This window comes from Rhinolophus sinicus, chromosome 16, assembly GCF_057876585.1.
Source record: "Rhinolophus sinicus isolate RSI-liver-muscle chromosome 16, RSI-T2T, whole genome shotgun sequence".
Lineage (NCBI taxonomy): Eukaryota > Metazoa > Chordata > Mammalia > Chiroptera > Rhinolophidae > Rhinolophus > Rhinolophus sinicus.
The window spans coordinates 36,694,511-36,720,451 of record NC_142516.1 but is presented as its reverse complement, the minus strand read 5'-3'; the positions used below and the strand labels follow the sequence as shown (position 1 = coordinate 36,720,451).

The following is a 25,941-nucleotide window of genomic DNA, read 5'->3' as shown; positions in this document are numbered from 1 at the left end:
AAAAGAATATATACCACTGTGACTACCAATTACACTGCCTATTCTGATTTCTTTTCTCAGTAATGAATTTTAAAAAAATTCTTCATCAAGCATGTCATGTTTACACTTCCTCTGCCAAGGCACAGGCATCTTTTAAAATATATTATTCAGTCCTTCTCATCTTAAGGAATTGGTCCCAGGCTTTCATTTCTTCTCATTTATATGCCAAATATTAGAACTAAAACCATCCCTCTGGCTACCAACTTCAGACCTAATCTTACATGTAAATATCTTAACAGTTGGAAAAAGGATATCCATTTATGAATCCAGTCTACAAGGAAATCATTAAATTCCTAACCTGTTCATACATTAGACTCTAACAGCTTTATACAAACACAGATCTTAAACCCCACTGTGGAAGATGCTGATCCACGAGGTCTGAGGTTAAGACCTGGAAATTGGATTTTTAACAAACCTGGCAGGTGCTCTGATGCAGCTAGTTTAGCCCTGTCTCAGGACGGGAGTTGAGAACCTGCTGATCTAGAACAAAACCAGACTAAAGCCAGGAAACATATGCTCTAGTAATAAGCACACAGGTAACTGTGTTCCCTCTGCACTTCCTTTTTCCAAATGTTGAAATGAGACGACCGACCACCTACTTCTCCCAAACTATCTTATGAAAATGTTAAAAAAACAAAACTGCCCCTGGAAATCCTCAGTAACCCTTTCTATTATAATGCACACAACTGATCAATACTAATCATTACATGTTTAAAGCTTTCTTTAAAAGAACCCAAACCTTACAACATGAAAAGATAGTTCATAAATGCTACTTGTCATACAGAGGAGAGAGACAGAGAGACAGAGAGATAGAGAGAGAGAGAGAGAGAGAGAGAGAGAGGCACAAAGAATAACAGTGTTAAGAAATGGTTTCGTTATTCAAATAAGTGAGAACAGCAAAGAAAAGTACAGGTTGTTACGAATATACCTCCTACTCCAGGCCCCAAACTCGGTGCGGTAGAACTCTGCCCAGCAGTGCCGCTCGAAGCACTACCACCAGTGCCCCCTACAGTGTTGGTGCTGCCACTGGACGCTGATGAATTCTGGGCAGTCTGTGGAGCCCACGGATTGGGTAATGGATCTCTATTTTCTGTACGGGAAGGTTGACTACCTTCACCTGAGGATGTATTGTTCACTAAGGAAGCGAATGGATTACCACCAAACTGTAATAAAAAACACAAAAACCATAAAAAATAAGCTTTTGTTGTAAATAAGATTATGAAAATTTTTTAATGAAAAGCACATTCCTCAATTACACACACATTATTGTTAAAACAGGAGATGCCCCTTGGCCTGAGCCTGGGAGCCAATGTTATCACCTGCTCTTGTGCAGCGCTCAGCATTGGTTCCTGAATATCTGTGTACATGCGCCGTAAAGCATTGTATCCCCCTGGGATGCTTTCCAGGTTGCTCAAGGCTCGGTCCTGGTTTCTCATCATTTCCTGCATCATTGCTGGATTCCTGGCAAGTTCCAATGTCTAAAGAAAAGATTTCCATAAAAAAAGGGCAATGAAACACACATGAATTACTTTAGTTATTAACTGCCACAGCTAATTTTATCAAGTTTTCTAATTCCATCAATTATCAGTCTTCAATATTGAAATCCGAAAATTATTTTAAACAATTCCTATTGGATTTCACCTCAAAAAGCAAGCTAACATTCAAACCCTTTCAAGAAAGAAGCACTTTGGTATAAATGAATGCCCATCTCCTGAACTGGACTCTGTTTCTTAAATCTGAAAAATATCTATTTACAAGGATCTTTAAAATATAGCAGAAAATTCACAGTTCAAATAGTCTAAATTAGTGCTTTGTTCAAATAATCTAAATTAGTGCTTTGTTCAAATAATCTAAATTAGTGCTTTGCTGAGTTTTCCTGAGCAAAGATTAAGATTTCCTTTTTTATCTTAGCCATATACATACAGGCCAAGCTCTTTAGGCATAAGAAAATTAATAAAGTATAATATTTTAGCTAAATAAAATGGAAGAACATTCTACATACTTGTCTCATAATATCTGGATTATTTAGCATATGACTAATTTCTGGATTTCTCTGTATCAATTGCTGCATCTGTGGGTTGGCCATAATTAACTGCCTCATCAGGTCAGGATTTGAAAGCATGCTCTGGACAAAGGGATTCTCCATGATCTGGACCATCATTTCAGGATTGGACATAAGTTGCCGCTGCATCTGGCTTTGTAGTTCAGAGAAGTTGGTAGTGTTCAAACCCAAGCTACTCAACCCTGCAAGTCCTCCCAGGCCACCTAAGGGGGAAAGAGAGAAAAAAAGACACATAAATGAAAGTCAGAAATTTTGTCATTAACATTACTGCTAAAATATGAAGATGCAAAAATATTAACTGAATCAATAGTTCATCACAGAAAACCATTATAAAGCAAAAACAGAATTTCTATTACTTTTTATAAATACATATTTAATTTCTATAACTGAAATTAGCCAAAAATGTATTCTCCCTGATACTTAGGTTTAAGTAATAAAACCATACATATTTTTCTTATGCGTGGTATAATATATATTTCTTATGTGTGGTATAATACAAAAATATAAATCATGTGCCACATGACTGTTGTTCTGGTCAACAACGGACTGCATATACGATGTTGGTCCCTTAAGATTACAATGGAGCCGCGTACTTCCCATCACCACCAACCTCAGGGAAGGGAAGCAGAAGGCGCTCGAGTCTGAGCTCTGTAACAAACTCTTAAGCAATGATTTAGAGAGCTTCTGGATTGGTGAACATATCTAAATGCTATTAGAGTGACATGCCCAGAGAGGGCATGTAAGCTCTGTACTCACCCCCAAGCCCCTTACCCCTGCCCTATGCTTCTCTTCCATTTGTCTAATTCTAATAAACTGGTAAATATAAGTATCTTCCTGAATTCTCTGAGCCATTCTAGCAAATTACCAAGCCTGAGGAGGGGGTTGCGGGAAACCCCAATTTATAGCTTGCCGGTCAGAAGCAGAGGTGGTATGGGATTTGGACTGTTATCTGAAGTAGGGGCAGTCTTAGGGGCTGAGCCCTTTAACTTGTGGGATCTGACACTAATTCCAGGTAGGTAGTATCAGAATTGAACTATTGGACACCCATGTAGTGTTGAAAAATTGACTGGTGTCAGAGAAACACCCCTTAATATGCCAACTAAAGGAAGAAAGAAATGAAAAATATGCACTGGATTATACTTCTAACAATCTCTTTGCAAAAGACTAGTTTAAGTATAGCAATCTACCTATAAACTCTGGTTAGAGAAGAGCTGCTGTCAATCAAAGAGAGAAAAGGCCAGGACATTCAATAGAATGAAATCATGAAGAAACTTAATAGTTCCAAGAGGATGATAAAGTGCTTATCATATAATGTTTACTTTGTAAAAATTACATAACCAACCAAATGCATTCATTCTTCACTTACTGAGCACTTTCTATATATGCCAGGGACTGTGCTACATGTTGGGAATAAGGTGACAAGAAAGACATAAGAACTACCCTCAGAACTCAATCTAGTGGGAAAGACAGAAAAGAAAAACAAATGCAGAGAAGTACTACAATAGATAGTCCCAGGTATTATGGTAATATAGTACCTAAGTGGGATGGCTGCTTTTCCACAACGTGATACTTAATGAGTTTGGAGAATGAATAAGTGGCAAGGAGAAGAAGTGGGGAGTGTTAGGAGAGTTAGTAATAGGCACAACAATATATACAAGAAGTAGAGATAAATATTAGATGTATTCTTGAAACTGCAAAAAAATTCAGTATAACTGGAATGGCAGACAACAGTGCTCATTAATCATTCCATGTGTAGCTTTATATTTTTTTTGCAGCTGGACAGGCCCATGTGACTAGTTACAGCCAAAGGACTGCAAGAAATGATGGTTATCACTTCTAGCCATAGCATAGGAGGTCTAGCTTGACACTCTTTAGCCGTGTCTCTGCCATGTTCCAAGTGGTGCAGTTGCAAGATAACAGAATTCTGTTAGCCTGAGTCTCTGAAGACTATGCAGATGGGGGCCCCACTAACCAACAAAAAGCATACAGCATGAAGGAAAGCTTTGGAGCAAGAAATTAAGCTTTGTGGTAATTAGCCACTGAGTTTGGGGTTATCTGTTACCACAGGATAGCTTATCCTGACTAACAGAACTGTTGAGATGTAGTAAGAAATGAGGATGGAGAGGTAGACAAGAGCTAAATCACAGAGAATCTTGAAAGATTTTAAGCAGAATAGTCACTTAAGATGTTCTTATTTTAATAGCAGTGTAGAAATGACCCAGAGCAAACACTACAGATTTTAAAAGTTGAGAACCTACATCAAGAAAGTAGCAATAATTGCATGGGGTGGGAGAGAAAAGGTTATGGATCAAGAGATCTGGTGAGGAAGAGGTAGTGGTTTGAGGAGCAAACTGATGAGTATTTGCATTTATTTTGTTTTCTTTTGCTTTCTAAGGGAACACATACAGGCTAAAGTAGTTAGAGACCATCAGGTAATACGAAAGAGAGTTGAAAACAGGCATGGAGTTCAGAAGTGATGTGGGTTGAGATAGAGTTGAGAGTTACCAGGATATATATAGTGAGGATAATGTCACTCAGGAAAACGAGTAAAAGAAGATAAAAAAGACAAGGCAGAACTGTGAGGAACAATACCTACGCAAGCAACAGAAGAAAACACACCTACAAAAGAGACAGAAAAAAAAGGGTCATAAAATGAACTAGAAATTAAAGAAAGAAAATTTCAAGGAGAGATTGATAAGCATTAAGAGACTGATTTAAAATCTAAAAAGTGTCCACTAATTTTGGTAAGCTAAGAGGTCAATGGTGACCTTACCAAAGGAATTTTCAGCGAAGTGATAAGAAAAATTAGGGCACAGCAAACTTAGTGAAAAGGAAATGTAGCCAGAAAACAGAAAATGCCTTTTCCAAAGACAGCTGAGAAGGGAAGCAAAAGAAAGGGTGGCAGTAAGATTCTGTGGCTTTTACACATGGGATAGACCTTAATATGAGAACAGGCAGCAAAAAGAAAAACTGAATATATAGAGTAAATGGAGTACTTGGTAGAAGGGGGTAGGAATGAATCCAGAAATGAGGAGATACAGAAAATGTATAGCCTCAGACAAATTAACTATAAACCTCTCTATGCTTTAATTTTTTTCCCTATAAAACGAGGGAGGTGGGGAACAACTGACACCTAAACAATACCTTTTACGGGTCTGAAGATTAAATAATTTCATCCTAATCTTTCTAGATTGTTCTTGTTAATAATTTTGCCATCTGAAACTCATTGGCCTAAACCAACAGAGACACATTTAGCCTAAGATCTTTTTAGAAAATAAAAACAGCAAATATTTTTTACAAAGCAAATGTGAAGCCAAGCCATGCCCTAAATGTTTCCAACATACTTGGCATAGAACTCAATTACTAAAAAACATTTTATGAAAGTATAAAAGGTATGATCCTTGATATGTGAAAATTGTACATGTAAAAACAGACATATTTCAAGGTACTATACTTGTCAACTTAAGAACTGAAAGAAGCATTAAGCTTCTATCTATCTAGTTCAACTTTTGTTAGCTTCAGGATACTTCCCCCTCACCCCCACCCTACCCCCAACAAAACCTTCCATAGAACCTCAGTATATAAAACTGATGGAAGAAAAGTGGTTTTGGCTGGTGCAGGAAATCCTTAACCACTGGGCTTGCTCCTAGGCCCCAGCCCTTTCTGTGTGTTCAGGAGTTAGAAAATCACTAAATGCAGTCTGAACCCTTTGTTTTACAAGTGAGAAAATTATATCAGGATCTTAGTTTATGATCAACAATTAGCTATTCTTCCTCAGATTCAATTATGTGGTAGTCAGATCAAGTATACATATACTACCTCTTTCATTATTAAAAAGAAATATGTCACTTATTGACCATTTACTAAATATAAATGTAAGTTAACCATGCATATCTATATTCCCAACTATCTCCTTACTACCTACAACAATTACAGAAATAAGCTATAAATTTTTTTGTTGTTGTTAAAGTGACTTAATGTGTAATTCTGTCATTTAATCAAAACTACCATGGGAAGAAGGCAATTTTTTCCCCCAATTCCTTTGAAAATGACTAAAGACACTTACCTAAGCCAAAAGGGTTGCTAGTGGCAGAACCAGATGTGGAGTTACTATTAGGAGCTGAAGATGTGGTAGCATTGCTTCCACTGGTATTTGTTTGCTGGGTTGAATGATCCTGAGGCCTAGGGAAAATAATTAAGTCATGGTATAAACAGTACAATTGATCATTTTTAAAAAGACCTCTGAAACTGACACCCAGAAATAAAGTGTAAGTTTTCAGACCAACTCAAATTATCATAAAGTAAATACTGTGAGATAACTAAGCATTAGGAACACAAATGTAAAGGAATGTAGTAAAACCTTACAAAAACCAAACTATACTTCAATTGCCCCATCTCCTCGAGTATAATGTATATAAATATTTCATTACTTTCAATCATACTGATTATGTATAACAGGGAGATGGGTCACTCACAGAAGAGAATCAGTGACCTATCACACCCAAAAAGCTCAATTATATAAGCAACTTTTTACCTACCCCCTGAGTTTTGAGTGTTGGAAGAAGTTTTACTCAGACTCTTAAAATTGTTGTAAGTAAAAAATAAAGAGATACTTCATCAAAAGAAGGCTGAGAAGTGAATACAAATAATAACTGATTACTAAATAAAAAGATAAATTTTTTTGGAAACCCCTTCCATCTGATACCAGTTAATTAAGAGTTCTGAATCTCATTCACTGCTTCTTTCATTGATTCTAAGATGCGGATTTTTTTCATTTTAACATCTCTAAAACCAGGATCTGTATTACAACTGTATTCTACATAACTTCAACTGAGTGACTGAGTACACACTGTTGTACAATATATGCTGTGTTTACCATATAAAGTGTCTTCAGAAATATTACACCATTAACTGGTGTAACTACTAAAATGAAGTTATTGTGTATACAAAAAGCACAGAAACAGGAGGAATGAATTTTGTATCTGTGAAGCAAATATTTGCTGTTAGGGAAAACCAGCACAAAAACTTGCAGAATGGTTATCAACAGCTTGAAAGAACCTCCTGGAGAAAATACTGCAGCGCTCTTTTAAGAAATGTTGCATCACCTACTGTATTGAGAAGAGTTTCATGCCATATGGAAAAATATGGACACGAATAAATAAGTCAAAAGGTGATTCAAAAGACTCAGACTCAATATGAAGTAATGATAGGAATGCCTTAACCAATTTATTTCATGCATGTTTTCTTTGTACATATGCACAAGAATAATATCGTATCTACATAAGTCTGAAGGAGTTCTTTCACTAAATAGAAAATTAAAGTTTTAAAACAAAACATATCAGCTTAGTTGGCAGTAATTTTTCTTAGTCATACACAAAATAAAGGTCCCTCTTAAAAATGTATGGTGCCGGGGCCACCCCGGTGGCTCAGGCGGTTAGAGCTCCATGCTCCTAACTCCAAAGGCTGCCGGTTCGATTCCCACATGGGCCAGTGGGCTCTCAACCACAAGGTTGCCAGTTCAATTCCTCGGGTCCCGCAAGGGATGGTGGGCTCTGCCCCCTGCAACTAAGATTGAACAGGGCACCTTGAGCTGAGCTGCCTCCCGGATAGCTCAGTTGTTGGTTGGAGTGCGTCCTCTCAACCACAAGGTTGCCGGTTCGACTCCCGCAAGGGATGGTGGGCTGTGCCCCCTACAACTAGCAACAGCAACTGGACCTGGAGCTGAGCTGCACCCTCCACAACTAAGACTGAAAAGGACAACAACTTGAAGCTGAATGGCACCCTCCACAACTAAGATTGAAAGGACAACAACTTGGAAAAAAGAAGTCCTGGAAGTACACACTGTTCCCCAATAAAGTCCTGTTCCCCTTCCCCAATAAAATCTTTAAAAAAAAAAAAAAATGTATGGTGCCTTAGATTTAATGAAATATGATTATAATTTGTGGTTTGCCAAAGAGATGAAACCACTCCAATCTTTGTCCAAAATCTCCCCAAAAAAAGCATACCTAAAAACATATTAATTTGCTTGTTCTGTAATTCAAATAATTTAGCTATGACTCTATACTGATGAGCCTTCTAAACCATCAAATGTGTAAGCATCAGCATTACTTAATTACATTGGTTATTTTTAAAAAGTTTTATTTTTAAAGAGAAATATAATCATTTATTCATGGTTGAAAGCAATATGTCTTCTAAAAACATACCTGTTTTGTGTTTTGATGACGAGGTGAACAGTAAGTCCATCATGAATTCCATGCTGACTCAAAGTATCTTGATCTTTCAAAATTTTTCCAGCAAATATCAACACAAGTTGGTCGGTATGTGATTTGAAACGTTTAGAGATTTCTTCCTTGAACTAAGACATAAGATAAAAATAAAATAAATATGTATTACAGGTGCTTGATAGCACCATCTAGTTTAGTTTCTAAAATAAATACCTCAGAGGCCCCTTCAACAGATGCATCTTTTCTGTGTCTCTTGATCTTAGTAGGAAGTGTTACCACTGCACTCATCTTCAAACATAAGCTTTTATTACAGGTGCGTTTTTCCTATATTCAGTCTTCTGCTAAGATCTAACAATTCATTTCTTTGCAACATCCTCTTCTAATTACATCAAGAATACTAAATGTAGTTCGAGGCACACATAGCTCTTACCAAATTTACAATAACCTATTCTCAGAGTTCTAGCTCCACTTCTGTTCCTTTCTAGTTGAATATGTGTGTCCATACACACACAGCCAATATACAGTACACAGCTGAATATATATTCTTGTCCTATTATACTGACTTTCCTCCTCACCTCTTTTATTCAACATTTATTAGCAAGCAGTATTATGCAGATACAAAAATATGAAGCAAAAATCTTTCTTTGAAGGAGAACAATCCAACAAAAGAAGTCAGTTAAGTAAACTACAAAGTACAGAGGAAGCACAAAGGGTAGTTTGAGAAAGCTTTCCAGTGAAAACTAAAGATAGATTCAGAAGTAACCAGGAAAACCTGAAGGTTTGGAGAATAACATGCAAAACTAGACAAGAGAAAAGAACCTAATACTATAAAGAAAAGCTTACTTATTCTATGCTAGGTCAGGTCATTGTTTCTCAAACCTCTTATCAAAGCCTAAACGCTTAGGCTTTATTCCCATAGTCCAAATCAGGAAACTTCAGCGTGGGCCAAGGAATCGACATTTATTGACTACCTGAGGGAATCAGTCCAAATTCAGAAAATAACATCTTAAACCATTCTACACATGCTCTACAGAAGTGGTTCTCAACAGATGACTGCACTATTTATCGCCAAGGGTGTGTTTAAGAAATGTAAGGGGGTATTTCGGGTTGTCACAGTAAATGCAAAGACACATTTGCATCTATATCTGAGACTTTTATGAGATCTTGTGGGAATGGAGAAGGGGAAGTGTAGAGAGATATGAACAAAACAAGACAGACCACATGTCAATCATTGTTGAAAATGAGAGGTGCATTCAAGTTCATCACACGTTACCTCTGAGTATGAATAAAATTTTCCATAATCAAGTTACAACACTCAATGTAAGCAACTGATTTTTTTTAAATCAAAGATAATGCAAAATTATACTGCAGAAAATATATGAGCTTTTCCAACTGAACTTTTCTTCCTTTATCTGAAATTAATGATATATAACCCTTTAATCTAAGACAAGCAATTTCCAAATACAGTAACTAAAAAAAATCTTTGTAGAACACCATTTGCGTAACATTCTATATAGATCGGCCAATCCATAATTTAACCATTCCCTTGTTATTAGACATTTCTCCCTTTGGTTGCTATGAGAAATACTAATAACCTAATGAGCAGCAACACATGGTTTTGTAAAAATTGAATGAGAACATATGTAAAATGCAAGCGCCAGGCCCACAGTAGCTACTATGCCAGCTCTCTTAAGCCTCAATAACTTGGCGAGACACACAATTTTTAATCCTATTTCAGATACAGAAACAAAGAGAGGTTCAAAATGTCCCTCTCCTCTCAAAATGACACAACTAATACTGCTAGTAGGATTCAAAGAATAAGGTCTGATTTCAAGGATAAGACTACCCAGATTGCCTAGATCCTATTTCATATGTAAAATGAGAGTAATCTAGGGTTGGTGTTTCTTAACATTAAACTAAGAAATCCTTTTCAGAATCCTTCATGTCGTTCCAAAATAAGTGATTTAACTGTCTAACATACAATTGTACATTTTAGCATATTTTAGGATTTGAGGGTAAGATGCGCGATTGAAGACACACATCTACTCTTAAATTCTTTCAAATCCCCACTAAAACAATAAAGGATTTTGTAAATGCTTTCTGGAGCTATATATCTTACATGTTATACAATTTGCCCACTTAAGGTATACAATTCAATTGGTTTTGGTATATTCACAAATGTGTGCAGCCATCACCACGGTCAATTTTAGAACATTTCATCCCCTCAAAAAGAAACCAGTACACTTTTTAGCTATCACCTTCCTATCCCCTCATCACTCCAAGCCATAAAAAACCACTAATCTAGTCTCCGCCTTTATAGATTTGCCTATTCTGCACATTTCACTTAATTGCAATCCTGTAACATGCAGTCTTTGTGACCCCTTTCATTTAGCATGTTTTCAAGGTCCATCCATGTTGTAGTATGTATCAGTATGTCGTTCCTTTTATGGCCAAATATCCCACTGTGTGGGTATACAACACTTTGCTTATGCATTCATCAGATGATTGACATTTGGGTTGTTTCCACCCTTGGGCTATTGTGAATACTGCTGTTATAAACATTCATGTACAAGTTTTTACGTAGACATGTTTTCATTTCTCTTGGGTACACACATAGATGTGGAATTACTGGGTCATATGTTAACTCTTGATTTGACCAGTTCAAGAACCACCAGTGTTATCCTAAATGGCTGCACCATTCATTGCACATTCCCACCAGCTGCATATAAGGGTTCCAATCTCTCCACATCCTCAGTTTATTATCTGACATTTAAAAATATATATTATATTGGGGAACAGTGTATTTCTCCGGGGCCCATCAGCTCCAAGTCACTGTCCTTTAGTCCAGTTGTGGAGGGCGTAGCTCAGTCCCAAGTCAATGACCATTTTCAATCTTTAGTTGCAGGGGGCGCGGCCCACCATCCCATGCAGGAATTGAACCGGCAACCTTATTGTTGAGAGCTCGCGCTCTAACCAAATGAGCCATTCGGCCACCCCTCCAGAAGCTCAGCGACAGCTCGTTTTCTTCAATCTAGGTGTGGAGGGCGTAGCTCACTGGCTCATGTGGGAATGGAACGGGCAACCCTGTTGTTCAGAGCTCACGCTCTAACCAACTGAGCCGTCCGCTGCCCCTGACATTTTTATTATAGCCATCCTAGCGAGTGTGAAATGGTTTTGATTTATAGTTCCCCCATAATGATGGTGAGCATCTTTTCATGTGCTTATTGGTGTATCTTCTTTGGAGAACTGTTTATTCAGATCTTTTGCCCATTTTTTAATTGGGTTGTCATTAAGTTGTAAAAATTCTTTATATAGTATAGATACAAGTCTCTCACATATGATTTGTTAAAAAAAAATAAAAAATTTTAAGGCAGAAACCCAGACTACAGAACAAATTGAGACCTTTTGGTCTCAATTGGAACAAAATTTTGAAGCTTGACATGAGATGGCCACATGGTCTTACGAATTTAACAAACCCAAGAGAACAGAATCCTAAACTGGCAATGCAAAAAAGCTAAAAGCTAATTCAATCCCCACAATCTGCAGAATTCCCTTAAGACTCAATATTGGTACCCCCAGAGGCTGAGGGTAGGAGGCAGGGAATAAGAAGTGCCTAAGCACTAAAATAAGGAGGATTATTTGAAAGTCTAAGAAGTAAACACATCTTCACTGCACACCAAACAACTGCTCCTCCACAAACCCAACAAAAGACTAGAGAATTTTTTCTTTCCTCTCTGGAAAGGGAACAGAGGATCTCGACTAAGAACACACCAAGCACACTGAGAGCAGGAGAAAATACAGTGGTACCTCGGTTTTCTAACGTAATCCGTTCCGGAAGACCGTTCGAGTTCTGAAACATTCGAAAACCGAGGCACCGTTTACCCATAGAAAGTAACGCAAAATGGATTGATCCATTCCAGACCTTTAAAATCAACCCCTAAAACTGCATATTTAGCAGAAATTTTACTATCTAATGATATCATAGATCCATAAAATTTACGATGTTCATAAACCGAAATGTTTGTCAACAGATGTTCAAAAACCGAGGTACCACTGTACTAAAAAGATTAAGTAAACAAAAACATACTACATGTTGACCCTTTTCCCCTTCACCCACCAATCAAACAGAATTCTGGCAGCTGGGCATTCAACATGTAAGCAGGAAGATTACAATATCTAGCATCCCAAGAATATAACCAGCCTAAAAGAAAAGAACTTAAAGATATGGATAAGAGCTTTCCCCAATTAGTCCCCCTAGAGCATTGGTTCCCAACAGGGGTAGAGGCTTCTATACACCCCAGGGAGCATTTGGCAATGTCTGAAGACATTTCTGGTTGTCACAACAGGGGCGACTACCACTGGTTATCTGGTGGGTAGAGACCAAAGATGCTGCTACACATCTCATAGTGCACTTGATAGCCCCAACAACAAAGAATTATCCAAGTCAAAACATCAATGACGAGATTGAGAAACTCTGCCCCCGAAGCTGTACCTCTCCACGTGTTGTTCCCAGATGGGCAACATTCACCATTACCAGGTTAATGAGATAGAAATACAAATTGTTGGGCCCTATCCCAGATCAACCAAATCAGACACTCTGGTGATGGGGCCCAGCAATCTATGGTTTAATAAGCTTCCCAAGAAATTCTGACACACAACTAAAGCTTAAGAACCACTGTCTGCTCTAGGTCTAACAACAATTAAAAAAAAAAAGTAGGTGCTAAAGGAACACATTAAATGACATCAAAAGGACACAACTAATAAGAACAAAATACAAAAGGAAAAAGTGTCCTCAACAAATAAATTACTAAGGAGGAAAAAGCAGAGGTAAACCTTTAGATGAAAATGAAACTTTTTCAAGTACACATGGAACACTCACCATAAACCAGGTCAAAAAGCAAACCTTAGAAGTTTGAAACAGACAGCCGGATGGCTCAGTTAGAGCGCAAGCTCTCAACAAGGTTGCCAGCTCAATTCCCACATGGGATGGTGGGCTGCGCCCCCAGCAACTAAAGACTGAAAATGGCGATTGGAGTTGGATCTGAGCTGTGCCCTCTACAACTAGATTAAAGGACAACAACTTGGAGTTGATGGGCCCTGAAGAAACACACTGTTCCCCAATGTTCCCCAATAAAAATTAAAAAAGAAAAAAGGAGTTTGAAATAACTAAAACCATGTAAGTACATTCTCTGGTAATAATGGAATTACACTAAAAATCAGTAACAAAAAGATATCTCGAAAAACCCCAAGTTAAACAAATACTTCTAAATAATTCATGGGTCAAAAAGGAAATCTTGGGGAGAAATTAGAAAATATTTTCAACTGAATAAAAATAAACCTACAATTTTCAAAAATTATGAGATGCAGTGAAAGCAATGCCTAAAGAAATTTACAGCATTAAAGGCTTATATTTACGAAGAAAGTAAAAAATCAGTAATCTAAATTTTAACCTTTAGAAACTAGAAAAATAAGAGCAAATGAAACCCAAACAAAGAATTAAAAATAAGAGCAGAAATCAACAGAATAAAAACAGAAAAACAAGAGGAAAAGCTTTTAAAATATCAGTAAAATTGATAAACCTCTACCTAGGTTGACCAAGAAAAAAACAGAGAAGACATAAATTAGTACCAGGAACAACAGATGGGAATGACTACAGACCTCACAAATATTAAAAGGATAAAAAGGAAACCCCACACACAAACATTGGACAATTTTTGATGAAATGGGACTAATTTCTTCAAAGATTCAAGCTATCAGAACTTAACAATCTCTTCTAAAAACAGAAGAGGGAACACTTCTCAATACATTTCATGAGGTCAATATTACCCTGATACCAAAACTGGAAAAGAAAGTACAAGAAAACTACAGACTAGCATCCCTCATGAAAACATATACAGAAATTCTCCACAAGACTCTAGTAAATCACATCAATAAATATAGAAACAAGAATAATTCTGAATAACCAAGTGGGGTTTATCCCAAAAATGTGATGCTAAGTCAACATGTGAAAATCAATCAATGCAATTCATTTTACTAACAGATAAAAGAAAACCACACTCTCATCAATCAACAGTAAAAAAGTATTTGATAGCGTTCATTCACGACAAAATTCTACGTAAATTAGGAATAAAAGGGAACTGCCTAGACTTGATAAAGTGCATGTACAAAATATCTATAGTAAACATCACACTTAATGGTAAATTGAATGCTTTCCCTCTAAGATCAGGAACAAAAGCAAGGATGTCCACTCTCTTCAACATCATACCGCAAGTCCTAGCCAATGCAACAAGGTGGGGGGGAGGAGGGAGGCATACTGACTGGAAAAGAAGGAAAAAGAAATAAGAAATTTATCAGTCCTTTTCAATGTATGAACCTTATTTGCATCCCACTTTAAAAAGAAATCTTTTTCAAGAGAAAGAGAAGACAAGCCAGAATGGGAAAAAACATTGACAAGACACATCTGATATAGGACTGTTATCCCAAATATACAAAGAATTCTTGAAACGCAACAGTAAGAGACTGGACAACTTGATTAAAGAATGGGCAAAAGACTGACACTTCACCAAAGAAGATATGCAGGTGGCAGATAAGTATATACGGAGTATACGATGCTCTACATCAGGGGTGTCCAAACTGCGGCCCGTAGGCCAACTGCGGCCCACAAGCCACTTAGGAAGACAGTTTGGTGGTTTCTTACAAATCTAAACATACTTTTATCATCTGATCCAGCAATCACATTCCTTGTTAATTATATTTACCCAAAGGAATTGAAAATTTATGTCCACACAAAAACCTGCACATAGATGATTATAGCAGTTTTATTCATTAACTGCCAAAACTCGGAAACAACAAAACTGTTTTTCAGTAAATGCATAAATAAACTGTGGTACATCCAGGCAATGGAATATTATTTAGTGCTAAAAAGAAATAAGCTATCAAACCATGAAAAGACATGGAGGACTCTTAAATGCATATTACTAAGTCAAAGAAGCCAATCTGAAATGGCTACATACCATATGATTTCTACTATATGACATTCTGAAGATGGCAAAACTATGGAAACCTAAAACGATCAGTCGTTGCCAGGGGTTAGGGAAGAGAGAAGAATGACAAGGCAGAGCATATACCATTATACATTTGTCAAAACCCACAGAATGTAAAACACCAAGAGCGAATTTTAAACTACGGACTTTGTGAAGTAATGCAGTATCAACGTAGGTTCATCAACTGTTAACAAATGTTCCATTCTGGAGTGGGATGTTAATGGTGGGGGAGAGCAGGAGGGATGGGAACTCCATACTTTCCCCTCAATTTGCTGTGAATCTAAAACTGCTCCAAAAAAATACAGTCTCTTTTTCAAAAAATAAAAATGTGTAATAATAAATTCATGGTATCATTATGCTAAAACAATCATTTTGAGACAATAGGGAAATTCTGAACTGATGAAATTATTAATTTGTAAGGTGGGATAATGTGTTGATCTTTTTTTAAAAAGAGTCCTTGTCTTGTAGAGATACATGCTTACATACTAAGGGAAGAAATTATATAATCAATGAGAGATGCATCAAAATAATAGGAAAAACAGAGGGGCCTTAAGAAAAAGTATTCCTGAAACAAGACTGGCTGTAGGTCAATTTTCAAAGCTGGATGAAGGATTCATGGGAGTTTAACTTACAATTATCTTTACTTTATGTATATTTGAAATTATCCATAATTTAAAAACAAAAAAGAAATTTAAAGGGGTGAGGGGAAATAACTGGCTACCAAAATTTCATATCCATTGAAAAATCCCTAAAAATGAAATTGAAATAAAGTTTCAGACACACAAAAACAGAAGAAAATGATCCCAGATGCGGCAACAATGAATGGAAAGGCTGCATATGTGGGTAAAATGAAATGAAAACTGATTTTATAAAGCATTAATAACATCTCGTGCTGGAAGGAAGAAAAGTAGCTCAGCTGGTCAAGCCAAGTCCAGAAGGGGGTAAATGAAGTTCAATTGTTCTAAGGTTCTTGCATTATTTACAAGTAGTTATTACTTTACACATTTTGTAAGATGCATATGGTAATCTCTAGGATAACTACTAAAAGAATACCATGTTTCCACCAAAATAAGACTTAATCAGAAAATAAGTCCTAACATGATTTTTCAGGATGACATCCCGCTGAACATAAGCCCTAATGCGTCTTTTGGAGCAAACCTTAATATTAAGACCCGGTCTTATTTGGGGGGGAAACACGGTAGCAAAAACAGCATACATCTACCAACCTAATAAAGGTGGCAATTGGAATGATACAAAATAGTCCAAGACGAAAGAAAAAGCACAGGACAGGAGAGATATGAATCAAACAGTATAATGGTAAATGTAAATCAAATCTATCAGTGATTATGTAACAGACTGTATGTTAAATAGACAGGATTGCCAGACTGGATTTAAAAACCCAACTTCACACTGATTAAAAAAGATACACCTGAACTATAAAGGAAAAGGCTGAAAAGAAAAAGAATGGGTAAAGATAGGGAAATTATTCTCATCGACAAAGCAGACTTATTAACACAAAAGTAACTAGGACATTTCAACATTAAGTGTTCAACTGACAAAAAGATAAAATCTTAAAAGTATATGTACATCATAATACAGCTTCAAAATACATAAAGCAAAAATTAAATAGAACTACAGAGAAGACAATAAACCCCAAAGTACAGTAAGAGATTTTAACACATTTACCTCAGTGACAGATTAAACAGGCAATAAAAAGTCAGTAAGGATATAAAAGATTTGTGTAACACACAATAATTAACAAATGACCTAACTGGCATGAACAGAAGACTGCACTAGACAACTGCAGAACAAGCATTCTTTTAAAGCACATTTACAAAATTAGTCCATAAAGCAAATCATCATATTTTAAAAAGTTAAAATCTTACCAAGTATGTACTCTGATCTCACATGCAATTAAACAGTACCATGCAATTAAACACTTCCAAAAAGATAAATCAATAAAGCACTGGTTCAACTGGAAAAGAGTTCCTAAGTGGGACACAAAAGATCTAACCAAAAGAGAGAAGCAATAAATTGAACTATCATTAACAGAGTAAAAAGATAAACAACAGAGAGAAAATATCTACATCACTAAACCAACAAAGAGCTCAAATCCAGATTTTTTACAGAATGCTTACAAATCAGGAAAAAAGACATAACCCAATTAAAATACAATCAAGAGACTGCAAAAGGAACTTCACAGAAATGAAATCTGAACGGTCAATAAATACAGAAAAAGGTGCTCATCGTAATTAATAATCAGGTAAATTCAAATCAAAACCAGCAACACACCCACTGAATGGTTCAATTTACAAGACCATTAAAGAGTGTTGCAGGGGATGTAGAGCAACTGGAACCCACATACAGGTAAAAGTATAAATTGGTATACTTTGGGAAAAAATTTCACAGTAGAAACTGAGTATGTGCTTACCCTATAAATAGCTATACTGTGCCTGGCATCACACACACAGTATCTGGTTCAATCCCCACAACAAAACCTCAAGAAACCACACTGCGATATTGTGATTTAAAAGAAATATATACTGAGGTGTGATCAAAAAATACACTGTACGTTTAAATTAAAAAATTATTACAGTAAAAGACACACTGCCATTAATCCCCCTTAAAACACACACCCTTGTTTCGAACACACTTAACCCATCATTCTTGACACTTTCTCAAGCAGTTCTGGAAGTCCTCTTTTTTGAGTGTCTTTAGTTGCGTTGTCATGGCTGCCTCAATGTCCTGAATCGATTCAAAACTTTTACCTTTCACGGTTATTTTGACTTTGGGAAAGAGCTAGAAGTCGCACAATGCCAGATCTGGTGAATAAGGTGGATGAGGACACACTGTAATGTTGTTTATTTGACAGAAATTGCCGTACCAGAAGCAATGTGTGACACGGAACGTTGCCATGATGGAGGATAAAACCGTTTGTCCATTTCTCAGGCCGTTTTCTACACACATCATTTCTTAAATGCTCTAATAAGCCGTTGCAATATTCAGAGTTTACCATACTGTTCCTGGGTACAAACTCAGCTCGCACAATTCCATCAAGGTCAAAAAACACAACATCACCCTGATGTTAGATCTTGAGATCTTGATTGACATGTTTTTCGCACTAGGAGAACTGGGTGATTTCCATTGAGAACTCTGAACCTTGGTCTCAGGATCATAACCATAGACCCAAGTTTCATCTCCCATGATGACATACCTTAAAAAGCTGGAATCTGAAGAAGCAAGGATCGCGCAACTCCAAAGAAATTGGTAAACACTGTTTTTGTTTGCCAGTCAAAATGCGTAGAACAAACTTTGTACTCACTCACCTCACGTTCAAACCTGTTGTTAAAATGCTTTGAACGGAACCATAAGAGATGTTCAGATCCTCAGAAATTTCCCTAATAGTCAATCACCTGTTTGATTAAATCATTTCATTAACTCTTTCAACATTCTCTTGGGTTTTTGATGTTGAAAGCATGTCCCTATCTCTCTTCAGTCAATTCACAGCCATTAAGAAATTGCTTGAACCACTTGTAAACTATCTTCATGGTCACTGCAGCACGACCATAAACTAATTTAAACATTTTGTGTTTCTTTAGCACTTTTTTGCAATTTGAAACAAAATTTCATGATAATGCACTGTTCGTGATCCATGATTTATAGTACACTTTAAAACACACCTTCTCTCAACCATAGCTCACACAAAACTGAGTACACAAATAAGTTGAAACTTATCACACAGTTACTAAGGTTTGACGTGCCACTTTCCATATTGAAGATCCCTGCCTTTCATTTAATCATGATGTCTATGTAATGAAACCTTCATTAGAACCCAAAGGATTGGGTTCGGAGAGCTTTGGGGTTGGTGAACAATTGGAAGTGCTCGAAGAGTGGTGTGCTGCTTGGAGAGGGCATGGAAGCTTGGAGACTTTCCCGGTATTTTGCCCTATGCATCTCTTCCATCTGGCTATTCCTGACAAATATACCCTTTTATAATGAACTGGGGACCTAGTAACTAAAGTGTTTCTCTTTGTTCTGTGAACCACTCTAGCAAATAAACTGACCCTGAGGAGGGGGTTATTGGAACCTCGTCAATCAGAAGTACAGGTAACAATCTGGAGGGTTGTTTGGGGCGGAGGGGGAACCGGACAGGACAAGAGTCTTGTAAGACTGAATGGCAAGAGCCAAGTAACCAAGGAGGAAAGAAGGCAATCAGAATGGAGAGATAGGCAGGAGCCATATTACACAGGGCATCACTGCCATGATAGTCTAAGACTGATAGGGAGTCATTAGTCTTACCTAGAGGGTAACATGATCGGACTAACATTTTTTGGATATTACTCTAGGAATGAATGCGGGATGACAGAAAAGTAGGGACTGACCAGTAGGCTACTATAGTTTCTAGACAAGTAGCAAAGGCAACTTAGTGGAGTCAATCCTCAATCTTGTAAGTACCTACTTAATCTATTAAATACTCCACTACAGCAATTTTTGGTCTCAGGACCAAAAATTTAAAATTTGAAACCCCAAAGAGTTGTTTACGTAGGTTACGGCTATTGGTATTTGCTACATTAGAAATTAAAACAGAAATCTTTTAAAACACTCATTTAAAAATGTATGAATGATATTCTTATGAAAAATAACTACATTTTCCCAGTGTGAAAAGTAGCACTGTTTTAAATTTTTGCAAATCACTTTAGTCTTGTAATGGAAAACAATTAGATTTTCACACGTATTGTGAAATCCCACATCTTACTTACATTTCTGGAAAAGTGTATTGTTCATTTTTGAGAATTAGACTGAAAAACACAAGTAGCTCAGAATTATTACAAAAACAGTTTGGATCTCATGGTCCTCCTAAAAGGGTCTTGGGCATCCCAAACCACATTGAGAACTGCTGCCTGAGTAATGGAAAGCCAAGTAATCACAATGAGATACCACTTCACAGCAACTAGCAAGGCTACAATCAAAGACAGACAATAACAAGTGTTGTGGACAATGTGGAGTAATTGGAATCCTCATAAACTGCCGGTGGGAATATAAAATAGTACAGCCACTTTGGAAAATATTAATAGTTTGGCAGGTCCTCAAAAAGTTAAACATAGAGCTACCACATGACCTAGTAATTCCTCTCATAGGTATACACCCATGAAATACAAAAACATGTCCACACAAAAACTTGTATGAGTATTCAGAGACATTATTTACAATGGTCAAAAAGTAGAAACAACTCAAATGTCCAACTGATGAACGCAGAAATAAAATGTGATACATATCCATACAATGGAATATTATTCAGCAATAAAATGGAAGTACTGATACATGACATAACATGGATAAACCTTGAAAATATGCTAAGTGAAAGAAACCAGTCACAACTTTTCAAAATCTGGTGTGCATCTTACACTTACAGACATTTCAAATCATCCCAATCACATTTTAAGTACTCAATAGTCAGATGTGGCTGGTGGTACCAAAGTGGACAATGCAGTCCTAGATCCACACTATAATGTTAAATGATGTCTATGATAATGACCCTGAGGCACTGCAATTTCTCCATCAGGAAAGGCTCAATTGTATTCAGTACAGTATTTACGTTATTGTATGTTAATATTTTTCTAACAATTTCAAGTGATGAAGATGTTTTCTAAAACAATACCAGTTGCCTGAATATTTCAGCTAACTATATGTATTTCAAAATGTTACACTATTATCTAGAGCTACAAAATCAAGAACAAGCTAGTCAGAAGTTATATATGAGCTTCCTTCCATTCTCTGCACTAATTTTAACCAAACACACACACACACTCTTCTGGACTTCATCTTGCTTGCTGACACTTAGAAATCCTCAAACTGTTTCCAATAACAGATAATGAATAAACAAAACACAATCTCGTACACAAGGACTTTGTGCCACTACACATTTATCTATTTTTTAATCTACTTATTTATGTTATGAAAACCCCTATTAATGAAACTAGCTTGGAAAATACATAATGAAGTTTCTGCTCTAACTACTCTTACGAAGAAATTTAAACATTACTCAATTGATTTTGAGTGCTCCATAAAAAATAAATTTCACTTTAATTTCATAAAAGTATAAGCTTTATTATCAACCCTGAACCTGTAACATGTATTAAACACCAACTGTATTAAGGTACCGTTTCTGCCTGTTGGTTACATACTCACACAGAAACTGGGGGGGGGGGGGGGGGATATTACCACCTTACAACGTAGTTCACAATTGACCCAAGAGGTTTAATACAATTTCATCCAATCAACTGGAACATATTCATATAAATACTATTTCAGTATATTAAAAGAATTTACATTATATAGTAGGAACAATTACTGAAAGAGATTTTAAATTGTAGAAAATAGGATTTGCCTGATAGAAAGCCTAAGCCTTTTTGTAGGTCTCTTGTTTACCCTCTTCCCTCCAACATTACATAAGAATTTCCAGGATCAAATACTTCCCAATTTTTTGCTGAATATTTTTAGATGAATCTTAATATCATTAAATATATTTTAAAATAAATTTTAACTTTTAGCAAATTATTTAAATCTATCAAACTCTTTAAGAAAATTTTAATAACAAAATGACAGATTTTTTTGTGTTTCAACTAGAATTTTACAAATCATCTGAAATCTGCTTTTCTTATTCTTGCATTTTCCTGTTTGTGCTTCCCTTAACAGAGCACAGAGATAAGATAGTTCAACTTGTCTTCAGGTCCTTGGTGCAGTGGTGAGCTTCAATTTTTACCATGTTTTCTGCTTTAACAGAAAGCTTTTATTAAAATAAATATTTAACTGCCACCAGAAAAAGTTGCTTCAGAAAGGCCTTCATTTTATCTATTAAATTTTTTTTTTTGGTTACACAGGAATAAAATTAAAAATTCCACAGAATTTAAAAATTCTAAGCTTACCATCACAAGAAGTTTAAAAAAAAAACTCTCACAGATATATAAATGAAATTTTTCATTTATAAAATATTGAATATTTCAAATCTTTTACAGTAAAATGCTCAAAGCAGCCAGAAGGGTGGAGACCTGAACTAGGACTCCTAGAAAGACGATCTGAGGGCTTCAAAAGTTAATATAGCTGCACACCCACTCTAGCTCAAACAAAAAATACTGACACTATCAAATGTTAGCAGGGAGGTGGAGCAACAGGAACTCCCATTCTCTGTCAGGTGGGATTATAAACTATTAAAGTTTCTTGTAAAACTAAACATAACAGCTACCATTTGATCCAGTCATTCCACTTCTTAGTAAGTAGTACCTCGGTTTTTGAACCTCTCTGTTGACGAACATATTGCGGTTTACGAATGCCATAAACCCAGAAGTAAATGCTTCGGTTTTCAAACACTCCTCGGAAGTCGCACATGTCACGTGGCTTCCATGTCACGTGGCTTCCGCTGAGTGCAAGATCCTGAGGCCTAGGTTTTCAAACTTTCAGAACTCAAACGGTCTTCTGGAACATATTACGTTCAAAAACCGAGGTACCACTGTATTTAATGAGAGACAAACATCTGTCCAAAAAAGATCTGTACAAGAATGTTCATAGCAACTAGCTGGAAACAACCAAAGTAACCTCAACAAAATGGATAAACTATGGTACTGTGGCACCTCGGTTTTCTAACATAATCCGTTCTGGAAGACCATTTGAGTTCTGAAATGTTCGAAAACTGAGGCTCGGTATCCCCATAGGAAGTAATGCAAAATGGATTAATCTGTTCCAGACCTTTAAAATCAACCCCTAAAACTACAAATTTAGCATGAATTTTACTATCTAATGATACCATAGATCCATAAAATTTACGGCGTTCATAAACTGAAATGTTCATCAACGGAGACGTTGGAAAACCGAAGTACCACTGTATATTCATACAATGGAAAACAACACAGCAATAAAAAAGGAATCAGTGATATATACAAGAATACATCTCAAAAACTTATATATGCTGAGTGAAAAAAAAAAAACCTTACCCAATACATACTATATAATCCCACTTATGTGAAGTTCTAGAACGAGCAAAACCAACCCATGGTGAAAAAAATGAAAACAGTGGTTGATGGAGGGGAGAGTGACTGAACTGACTGGGTAAGACATAACTTTCTAGTCTAATATAAAGTTCTACATCTTGATGAGTCTTTAGATTACACAGGAGTTTTGTGGAAATACACGGAATGGAAACTGTGTGCATTTCATTGCAAGTTAAACTTAAAATGAAAAAAATTAAAGAAAAATTGAACTCAGGTTAATGATGTGCACATCGCTGAAGTTCTTTTTAAGGGTAACATGAATTGATACAACTTACTTTGAAATTCATCCAAAAAATAAAATGGACTAATAAATGATTATGTGATAGAGCCAATACAGCAAAATGCTAATTGTAGGCAATAGACATATGGGTATTTGTTGTCTAATTCTTTCAATTTTCCTGTATGTTGTAAAATATAAAATGTATTTTCCTGTATGTTGTAAAATATAAAATTAAGGAAAAATTTCCTAGGAAAATTGAGACAAAAAACATGGTGATTCAGTAGGTGATAAAAGTTTCTCTCACTTGATGCTACATGCTCTACTTACCACTTCAAAAAACACACCACCTTTTGGAACTATATAAACCAATACCCCATTTACCGTCCCTGGGGAAACATAGGTACATTTTAGGGTTTGCTGTTTCCTCATAAACTGTTCACATTGTTTGAAATCGCCAGAGATCAGTAATTACAGAAAATTTTCTGGGATGTATTCAACAAAGTTAAGACCATTTGTTGAATTCTTCAAGATTTCTAATAACTGTACAATTTGTATTCCTGAAGATTTTAAGTTATAAATTATTTGATAGCATTGTCCATCAACGCCAACTATGTTCTTTTATTCGACTGCAACCGCTACGGTAGTTATCTGAAAAACGCAGCTATCGTCCTCTAAAATCAAACAAAAAGCAACTCAATGATTGGCATCTAAGGCAAGATAAACACATTAAAAACAGCAAGTCATCATTGAAAGTCATCCACCTTTCTCCTTAAGCCTAGTATTACTTCTTACGATGTGGCTGAACGCAGTATCTACGTCATAGTTAATTTAAAAAACTAAATATAAAGTATGGGCAAGATATCAGCAGTCAAAATGCAAAACCAACTGTACACGTGCTCCTCACAGTAAAATCCACCTTAACCTGCAGGCAGGTAAAACAATGAGCACCCCCCGGCCCAGCTTTTTTATTCATGAGACAAAACCGCCGACTAGATTAAAGTGAACCCTCGCCCCGGCTCAGCCTTCACCTCGCCAGGAGCCAGACGGTGAGTCCTTTTCCTTTGTGCTGAGCAGCAGGGAGGCGGCTGGGGGCGGGGAGCTGGGGGCGGAGGCTGGGGATCCGAGGACGCCAAAGCAAAAGGAAGGCGCGGAGGGAAGCGGCGTCGGCGCGTTCCACAAACAGGCCGCGCGGCCCCGCCACAAACCTCAGCGGTGTCCCAAAGCGCAAACCCACGGAGTTGGGTGTGATCTAATTTGGGATGAGCCCGGAGATGGCCGAGAGCACATCCGGGGACGACCCCCTCCCAGGCCCTTGCAAAGCCGTCTCCTCCCGCCGCGGGCGGAGGTCCTGCCGCCACCCCCACCCCGGCCCGAGCGCAGGGCGGCCCTCACCTGCTGGACGGAGCTATTTTCGGGCACAGCGAACTCCTCCTTCTCCTTCGGGGTCTTCACGGTGACTTTCATGATCTTGGGCTCCGCGGGGGCAGCGGCCGCAGGGGCACCGGCACCTTCGGCCGCGGCGGCGCTGTCCTGGGAGCTCGGAGGGCCACCGCTTTCACCACTCTCGGCCATGGCGGCGGCGGCAGTGACTCAGGAGGGTGCAGGCGAGCGAGGGGGAGCCAGGAGACGCCACAGCAGGCTGGCCCGGGCAACGGAGAATACAGGACGCGCCGCCTTGGTGGCAACGGGCGCAGGGCCGCGGGCGGCGGGCCGCGGAGCTGGGTGTGGGCTCCGGTGCAGGCCCGGGTCGGCCGTTCGGCAGCCGCCGTTCAGACGCGGCTCGGTCGCAGCGACATCCGCAGCCGCCGCCGCTTCCTCCTCCCCACCCCTCCCCAACGTCCCTCCGCCGGCGCGGCGCAGGGCACGCCGGGTAATGCGGCTGGCGGCGTCACCGAGTCATGCCCAGCCGGCGGCGCTTCGAGTTCTGGCTGCTTTGCGTTCCCTTTCCCGCTCCATGGCCCAAATTGTAGGCACGGCCAGAGAGAAGGACTAAAAGCAAAGTGTAGTAGGAGAGGTCAGTTCATTTCTTTTCACTCCTTTCACCAAAAAATAAATTCGCAGGTTCTGGGAGGCACTGTCACGGCGCACGGGGATGACGTTGCGCCTAGCGAAATTACTAGAAAGGGGGCTTGACCACTGGGCGCTGCTGCTGTGGTCGCGGCTGCGCGGTGGGGGTCCAGTCCCCCCTACCCGGTTCTGTCAAAGGCCGCGCCGCCGCGCTCGCGGGTCTGGGCGCCCTCCGTATATCCCACTGGGACGGGGGTCTAATAAATGCAGGGGAGATGTTTTGTTATTTTAATATGATCAG

The 25,941-nt window shown here is 37.8% G+C and overlaps 1 protein-coding gene across 2 annotated transcripts in view; it reads right to left on the bottom strand.

Moving 5' to 3' along the window:
• Positions 1-25,737, bottom strand: part of UBQLN1 (ubiquilin 1) — a 38,299-nt gene extending 12,562 nt beyond the window's left edge. Inside the window, exons 1-6 of one of the 2 annotated variants that reach the window (XM_019750110.3) lie at positions 25,026-25,737; positions 8,305-8,456; positions 6,168-6,283; positions 2,042-2,304; positions 1,359-1,517; positions 968-1,202 (exon numbers count right to left, since the gene is read on the bottom strand). In XM_019750110.3, coding sequence (XP_019605669.1) covers positions 968-1,202; positions 1,359-1,517; positions 2,042-2,304; positions 6,168-6,283; positions 8,305-8,456; positions 25,026-25,205 — 1,105 coding nt within the window. In that variant the 5' untranslated portion in view covers positions 25,206-25,737. The remainder of the gene's footprint in view (positions 1-967; positions 1,203-1,358; positions 1,518-2,041; positions 2,305-6,167; positions 6,284-8,304; positions 8,457-25,025) is intronic. The other variant, XM_019750109.3, reaches the window with a different exon arrangement.
• Positions 25,738-25,941: the final 204 nt, after the last annotated feature.